Source organism: Centroberyx affinis, unplaced genomic scaffold (assembly GCF_046629955.1).
Source record: "Centroberyx affinis isolate AG114_WGS23_722 - 3 ecotype Tasmania unplaced genomic scaffold, CSIRO-AGI_Caff_v1 ptg008383l_1, whole genome shotgun sequence".
Taxonomy (NCBI): domain Eukaryota; kingdom Metazoa; phylum Chordata; class Actinopteri; order Beryciformes; family Berycidae; genus Centroberyx; species Centroberyx affinis.
In genome coordinates this window covers 1-8,259 of record NW_027284164.1, presented here as the reverse complement: position 1 = coordinate 8,259, position 8,259 = coordinate 1, and the positions used below count along the sequence as shown (strand labels likewise).

General features: G+C 47.4%; 1 protein-coding gene across 1 annotated transcript; it reads right to left on the bottom strand.

Annotated features, from left to right (window-relative positions):
• Positions 1–602: 602 nt before the first annotated feature.
• LOC139640119 (neuronal PAS domain-containing protein 3) lies at positions 603–7,114 on the bottom strand (the record flags this gene model as incomplete). The annotated part of the gene is made up of 2 exons (XM_071514286.1): positions 603–2,302; positions 6,999–7,114. Coding segments are annotated over 2 exons (1,816 nt in total), but the record flags the coding sequence as incomplete, so codon positions are not given.
• Positions 7,115–8,259: the final 1,145 nt, after the last annotated feature.

Sequence of the window (8,259 nt, the reverse complement as noted above, 5' to 3'; positions counted from 1 at the left end):
TGATCACATCAAGATATGGAGGAGAACCCCATAGAGTTTCTGTCCATACAAATCCCTGTACCGTCCTCCTTTAAATACACACAATCAGCATCTTCATAAAGATGCAACAGAACCGAGTCAAATAAAAAGTATCCCCCTCGGGCTCCAGCGGAGTCCTTAGGCAATATGAATTCTCTGTAGGCAAAAAAGGAATTCTTTACAATAAAGAATAGTCAGTTTTTTCTGTTTTTGTTCATTTGTTTCAGAGAAAAACGTTGCTGATCGCAAGAAACGGGAGCAAAGAAGGAGAGGGGGGGGGGGGGGATTGAGAGAGGAGGAGAAGAGGAAGAGGAGGAGAGAGAAAAAAGCTAGAAAAGAGGGACATGTTTGAGGGTCATTCATGTCTATTACACAAGCTCAGTTGCTCAGATTCAAAGTGCTAGAATACATTTGTCATCCTTTCCTGTCCTTTCTCCCCTCTCGGAAACACAGTCTTACACCGCGTTGATAAAAGATAGCAAGTAGTCTTTTATTTTATTTTTTTTTTTTACTAGTGAGTAGTCTTTTGCTTTGACACAGTTGTTGATTCCGGAACACAGTAATGCGGTCTCGAGCGTTTTGCGTTAATCCTCCTTCCTCTCCAGAGTCGTCTGCGTGGTGTGGATGCCGTTGCTGTACACCGGGAACGGTAACGTGGAGAAAAGTCCCTCCGCCGTGGTGAAGACGTTGGCCGCCGTCGGCATCTGGCCTCCGAGCGCGCCGTTTCCGCCGGCGGCCGCCGCCGGGGAGCCGACGAACGGGCCGGCGGCCGCCGCCGCCGACATGTTGAGCCGGTGGACGTGGTGGTAGAGCATCTCCATGGGCGTCTTGGGGTCCAGTCCGAACCCGGAGCTGTCCACGAAGTTCATGGCGGCGTTGGGGAGGAGGTTGCCCTGCGCCATGGCCAGGGTGACGTCGGCCGGCGCGTACCTGATCGTCCCGGTGGTGTAGACCCGCGGAGCCGTCGTGCTGGTGGAGGCCAGCGTCCCGGTGACCCGGTGGACCAGCGGCAGAACCACGTTACCGGCCTGCAGACGCTGCAGCGCCTCCAGGTCGCCGGAGTACAGCAGAGAGGAGGAGGACGACGAGGACGAGGAGGAGGAAGAGGACGAGGAGGAGGAAGAGGTGGTGGGCGTGCCTTGTTGTTTGTCCCGCGGTGAGGCGGAGAGGGGCGGAGACAGGGGGTCCGAGGAGGAGGCGCTGGAAGGAGGAGCTAAACTCGCAGCGCTGGAGGCGGAGGACGGGGCGGAGCTTCCGTTGTAAGGAGGCTTCCTCACGGTGCCCGCCCCTCCCTCAGTTCCAGGCGGGGTGAGGACGGAGTCGGGGATGGCCACCTGCAGAGCGCCACCCTGCGGCGAGGGGAAGGTCTCGTGGGCCGGGGCCGCCGGCTTGGACGTCATGCTGTACGGAGACTCGTTTCTAGAAATCTCTCTGTTGGGCGGGTAGTTCCAGATGCTGCTGTCGTTGTCGAAGTTGATCGGTTCCGACATCTCCGTCTTGATCTTCAGGACCGAGGACGCCGCCGCCGCCGCCGCGCTGTTTGGCGAGGCGGAGGAGGGGAGGAGGTGGGAGGAGGCGGCCGTGGCCTGCGCGGGGTCGACCAACGGCGCGGCGTCTCCCATGGCGACGGGGCTGGGCGTGGTCGAGGACAGACGGAGCCTCCTGCTTCGGGTTCCGTCCCATTTCTGCTTTTTCCTCCTCTTCCTCCTCTTCTGCAGCTTGCTGGCGGCCTGCGCGGAGGTGGCGTTGGCGTTGGCGTTGGTGACGTCGTTGGCGCTGTCGCAGTCTTTCGTGCTCCCGTCCTCCTCATCTTCATCATCGTCCTCGTCCTCTTCCTCCTCTTCTTCCTCATCCTCGGACGAAGAAGATTGCGAGTTGTGCAGCTCCACGCCTTCCCCCTCTCCGTAATGCTCGACTTTAATATGAAGCCCGCCCAGATTCCCCAGTCCGCCGATGGCCCCCAGTCCGCCCAACCCCCCCAGTCCTCCTAACCTCCCCAGCCTTCCTCCTCCTCCCCCTCCTCCTCCTCCTCCTCCGCCCCCTCCTCCTCCTCCCCTGGCCTCCTCTTGCTCCTCCCCCTCGCCGTCGGACGGCTCCAGACTGTCGTCGCTGTCCTGGCTCTCTGGGTTACTGGAGCTGTCTCCCTCTTCCTGGCGCCTCATTTCCTGTTCGGAGGAGGATTGTGATTGGCCGGGCTGCTGCTGACGCTTGCTGTCTGCCTCCGGGTCCTCGCTGCGTTCTGATTGGTGGCCCGGCTTCCCCTCCGACTTGGAGTTCTCATTGTCTGTGGAGGAGAGAGAGGGAAGTTGGTTAAAAACACAGGGACAAGTCTCTGTTTTTCGTTCTTTTTGAACAGTTTAAAAAATAATTAAAAAAAAGGAAAAGGAACGTTACTTTTAGAGAATGTAAAAACAGGAGCTGCTCTTTGGAGAAATAGGACTACTTTGTGGCAAAACAAGAATCAAAATATTCCAAGGCAACTCGCTCTTCTGAAAATTTTAAATCTGCCCTAGGCAACTTTGCCCTTTGGCGGCCCCAGATGGCAGCAGGAGGTAACTGTTTGAATTTTTATCCAGAAAGAATGTGACATGCCATCAGTAAACTCCTTAGTCGCTCCTCAGACCTAAATGTCTTCTTCTCCTTCTTCTTAGTGTGTGTGTGTGTGTGTGTGTGTGTGTGTGTGTGTGCTCTTAAGTTTCAATTGGTCACTTGCTGTGCACCAAGAAGATGTGACTTTACCCAACACCTGGAATTAATTTGGGGAAATATAGTAAATCTACAGGTTCTCAAAAAGGGCTGATGGCGCTCTTCTCTGCTCCAGTTACAATTAGATTTTTAGAAATTTTTTTATTATGACCTTAGATCTTTAAAGTAGGCAACCATGAATTGACCATGAATTTGAACAGGGTCTATTACACTACTGAAAAAAAATTTTGCATAAAAAAAAAAAGTGTTACTGAATTAAATTAAAATTTGAAAAATACTGTTGAGATGAAGGAAACAGCCATATTTAAACCTCTGTTTAAAAAACTCACATTTTAGAGGATTCATCATCTGTATTTTTGAACTCTTGTGTAATAAACATCAGGTATTCATTATGTGTTGTTTTTAAAATGGGGTTTTCTAGTGTTTTGGACTGAACCCATGACTTGTGTACAGTATGTGTAGCTGCTGCTGTACAGGCATGTTGGCAGGTGCCAGCCCATTACACACAGTGCGGAGCCGCTGTAAAGCCTGCCAGCACACAGAGAGGCCGGCGTCTGCCCAGCTGGCACAGGTACACTTCCCTTATGGCACTGGAACTACTCACTTAATTGCTTTGTCAGAGGAAAACCTTGTATCTTCATTTTGTGTGCTTTGCAGGCAAAACAGTCCTGTTTTCAGACTGGAAACTGCAATTTTTGCTACATTTTGTCTTATCCTAGATTTTACAAAACATTCAGTCATCTGTCGTCTGTCATCTCCTTGAAATATTGCACAGTGTCTTTATAGATTTATCGACCTGACTGTTTATTTTCCTTCTTCAGCTGGTTGGTTTGTCCAGGTGAGAACGATGACCTTTGACCTCTGGTGGCACCAAATAACGGCAGTGAGAGTCTCAGTCCTCTAACAAGAGAACTGCAACTCCAACTACAGGAAACCGCCCCCAAACACAAGGGATTATGGGTAATAAGGAGGCTTGGAAAGCCTAGCAGAACAAAATGAAGTCTGGACTGATGCTCATATTCAGCTGTTTCTTCATGTGTTCTTAACTGGTATGAACACCACAGAAGAAGAGACAGACAAGTCCATCATGTTAGATAAAGTTACAGGAAGTCTAGTCTCCAAACCAAAACTCTGTCCAATAAACAAGCTGCTTGTGAGTCATGTGACTTTTGTTTACAAGCGCTGGTTCACTTGCACTGTGAACCAGAACAAACCAAACACCAGTTAATTTTCCTGCGATGGTTTTGGTTTTGACCAGAGAAACCCGGCTGCAGGTGTGTTTCCACCCCAGCAGCACGGAGGTCAAGGGTCAGATGTCTGAGTGTCGTCACGCCGCTCTCCGCCTCGCCGCCCGCCCGGCCGGCCCTCCGGCAGCTGGCGGCGGGTGGCGCCCGTCACAATGCCAAAACAAAACAACTCTCCTGCAGCAAAAAATAACAGCTGGCTCCAATTCTGCCTACAATACTGGACAATATTATACTTATTATATTTATTCTACTTTCTTGGCACTGTTTGAGTTTTGTCTGTTGCTCTCGATATTGGATGCTTTAAATGTTGGTGACACAGGAATTTAATTTTTAAATGTACTGGTAACACTTTACAATAAGGGTCACTAAGTTAAGGGTTAGTTAATGCTTAATAAGCATTAGTTGAGGTTGAGATGCAGCGGCGTGTGCCAGTGTTTCTGTGGCGTGTTGTGGTGATTCTGTGACATGTTGTAGCATGCTGTGGTGTGTTATGGTGTTATGGTGTGTTATGGTGTGTTGTGGTGTGTTGTGGTGTGTTGTGGTGTGTTGTGGTGTTTCTGTGGCATGTTGTAGCCTGTTATGCTGTTTCTGTGACATGTTGTGGTGTGTTGTGGCATGTTGTGGTATGTTGTAGCGTGTTGTGGTGTGTTGTGGTGTGTTGTGGTGTTTCTGTGGCATGTTGTAGCGTGTTGTGCAGTTTCTGTGCTGTGTTGTGGTGTTCTGTGGCGTGTTGTGTGTATTGTGTGTATTGTGTTGTGCTTTGTTGTGTATTGTGGCATATCGTGGTGTGTTGAGTTATGCAGTGTGTTGTGGCATGTTGTGGTGTGTGTTGTAGTATGTTGTGGCGTGTTGTAGTGTGTTGTAGCGTGTTGTGGCGTGTTGTAGTGTGTTGTAGCGTGTTGTGGCGTGTTGTAGTGTGTTGTGGCATGTTGTAGTGTGTTTTGTGATGTGTGTTGTGGCATGTTGTAGTGTGTTTTGTGGTGTGTGTTGTGGCGTGTTGTACTGTGTTGTGGCATGTTGTAGTGTGTTGTGGCATGTTGTAGTGTGTTTTGTGATGTGTGTTGTGGCGTGTTGTAGTGTGTTGTGGCATGTTGTAGTGTGTTTTGTGGTGTGTGTTGTGGCGTGTTGTAGTGTGTTTTGTGGTGTGTGTTGTGGTGTGTTGTAGTGTGTTTTGTGGTGTGTGTTGTGGCGTGTTGTAGTGTGTTGTGGCATGTTGTAGTGTGTTGTGGCATGTTGTAGTGTGTTTTGTGATGTGTGTTGTGGCGTGTTGTAGTGTGTTGTGGCATGTTGTAGTGTGTTTTGTGGTGTGTGTTGTGGCGTGTTGTAGTGTGTTTTGTGGTGTGTGTTGTGGTGTGTTGTAGTGTGTTTTGTAGTGTGTGTTGTGGCGTGTTGTAGTGTGTTGTGGTGTGTGTTGTGGCGTGTTGTAGTGTGTTTTGTGATGTGTGTTGTGGCGTGTTGTAGTGTGTTGTGGCATGTTGTAGTGTGTTTTGTGGTGTGTGTTGTGGCGTGTTGTAGTGTGTTTTGTGGTGTGTGTTGTGGTGTGTTGTAGTGTGTTTTGTGGTGTGTGTTGTGGCGTGTTGTAGTGTGTTGTGGTGTGTGTTGTGGCGTGTTGTAGTGTGTTGTGGCGTGTTGTAGTGTGTTTTGTGGTGTGTGTTGTGGCGTGTTGTAGTGTGTTGTGGCGTGTTGTAGTGTGTTTTGTGGTGTGTGTTGTGGCGTGTTGTGGTGTGTTTTGTGGTGTGTGTTGTGGCGTGTTGTAGTGTGTTTTGTGGTGTGTGTTGTGGCGTGTTGTAGTGTGTTTTGTGGTGTGTGTTGTGGCGTGTTGTAGTGTGTTTTGTGGTGTGTGTTGTGGCGTGTTGTAGTGTGTTTTGTGGTGTGTGTTGTGGCGTGTTGTGGTGTGTTTTGTGGTGTGTGTTGTTGGGTGTTGTAGTGTGTTGTGGCGTGTTGTAGTGTGTTGTGGCGTGTTGTAGTGTGTTGTGGCGTGTTGTAGTGTGTTGTGGCGTGTTGTAGTGTGTTTTGTGGTGTGTGTGGTGGCGTGTTGTAGTGTGTGTTGTGGTGTGTGTTGTGGCATGTTGTAGTGTGTGTTGTGGCGTGTTATAGTGTGTTTTGTGGTGTGTGTTGTGGTGTGTGTTGTGGCGTGTTGTAGTGTGTGTTGTGGTGTGTGTTGTGGCGTGTTGTAGTGTGTTGTAGCGTGTTGTAGCGTGTTGTAGCGTGTTGTAGCGTGTTGTGGCGTGTTGTAGTGTGTTGTGGCGTGTTGCAGTATGTTGTGGCGTGTTGTAGTGTGTTGTAATGTGTGGTGGCGTGTTGTAGTGTGTGTTGTGGTGTGTGTTGTGGCGTGTTGTAGTGTGTGTTGTGGTGTGTGTTGTGGCGTGTTGTAGTGTGTGTTGTGGTGTGTGTTGTGGCGTGTTGTAGTGTGTGTTGTGGCGTGTTGCGGTGCCAGGCTCGCTCCCTGCAGCCGTTGGCAGCTCAGCAGCGTCACTCGGCCAACACACCGGCACCTGACTGATAACATTATACTGGCTTTTCTTATTGGTGCTTTATTTCTTATTCTTGTCAGGCAACACTTCACCTGAACTGCCTTCATAAGCGCATTATAAACACACTGTGAGCGTGTTATAACCATTTTACTCACAGCATTAATAAACACACTGTGGAAAAGGCCTAGTGGCTTGAATACTTTATGGTTAATGAAATGATGTTAAACTAAAGGTTGTTTTCTGATATATGCCAGATGATTATATTGTAATATATTGTAATACTGCAATATATTCTGCTTGTGATTTTCGTCATAATTCACCTCTTATTTTTTCCTTCTATACTTTCTCTCTTCCTCTCTATTTCTTCTTCTCTCACTTCTCTCTGTAGTATTTTCTCTTTTCTCCCTCTTTTCTCCCCTCACTGTATCCGTCTGTCTCTGTTATCTCTCCCTTGTTTCTCTAAAGTTAATTTCTTTCTCAGTGGTTATTTTATTTCTCGTCCCCCTTCCTTGCATCCCTCCTTCCAGCCTTCTTCCCTCCTTTCCTTCCTTACCAGAGTTTTCCTTGGACTCGGACTCGGAGTCGGAGGTTTCGGACGACTCAGAGGTTTTCTCCGGCAGGTTGGGCAGCTGGGCGATGTCCATGGGCGTGTCCTTATACTCCGGGTTACTGTGGAGACAGACGGAGAGAGAGAGAGAGAGAGAGAGAGAGAGAGAGAGAGAGAGAGGGAGAGAGAGACAAATATTTCAGTTAGAGTCATTCTTGTTTTTTGTGCAGAGAGACAGACATTCTGTGTTGAGTTGAGAGCTCAGTTCATTCATTCATTGGATTAGTGTAGGTAAAGACAGGCATAATTAGGATCAAAGAGTTTGTTTTTCATTCATCCACCTATTCACTCATCCATTCATTCATCCACCCTTTCATTTATTCATTCATTCATTCTGTACATGTGTGTGTATCATGCATACAAATTGGCTTTAAGCAAGTAGGGAGACATACATTTAGGATGTTTGTATTATAGACCCAAATAAACCGATCCCATAATGCTTTCATTCATTCATTCATTCATTCATTCATTCATTCACTCACTCACTCATTCTGTAGATGTGTGTGTTATGCCCACAGATTAGCTTTAGGCAAAGAGACAGACAGATACATTCACAGGATGCATTAATTCATCCACCCATTCATTCATTCACCCATTCATTCATTCAGTATATGTGTGTATTATGCACACAAATTAGCTTTAAGCAATGTGGGAGACAGATACATTGGATAGTGTGGGAAATGAGACTGGCATATTTAGGATCAAAGAGTTTGCTTTTTCATTCATTCACCTATTCACTCATTCAATCATTTATTCATTCATACTTGCTTGCTCGTTCATCTATTCATTCATCCACCCTTTCATTCATTCATTCCTGTATATGTATGTGTGTATTATACACCCAAATAAACATAGGCAGATGCCTCTATAGGATAATGCGTTCATTCATTCATTCATTCACCCACTCAGTCATTCATCAAGTATATGTGTGTATTATGCACACAGATTAGCTTTAGGCAAAGAGACAGACAGATACATTTAGGATCACAGGATGCATTCATTCATCCACCCATTCATTCATTCATTCATTCATTCATTTGTGCTTTCATTCACTCATTCATTCATTCATTCATTCATTCAACTGTTTCATTCACTCGCTTGTTTCATTCACTCATTAATGCGCTCATTTATTTGTTGGTTCACTCTGTTCATTCATTCATTCATGTCTCGTCTATAAAAGCCAGAGGCAGGAAACAGTGATGATGCG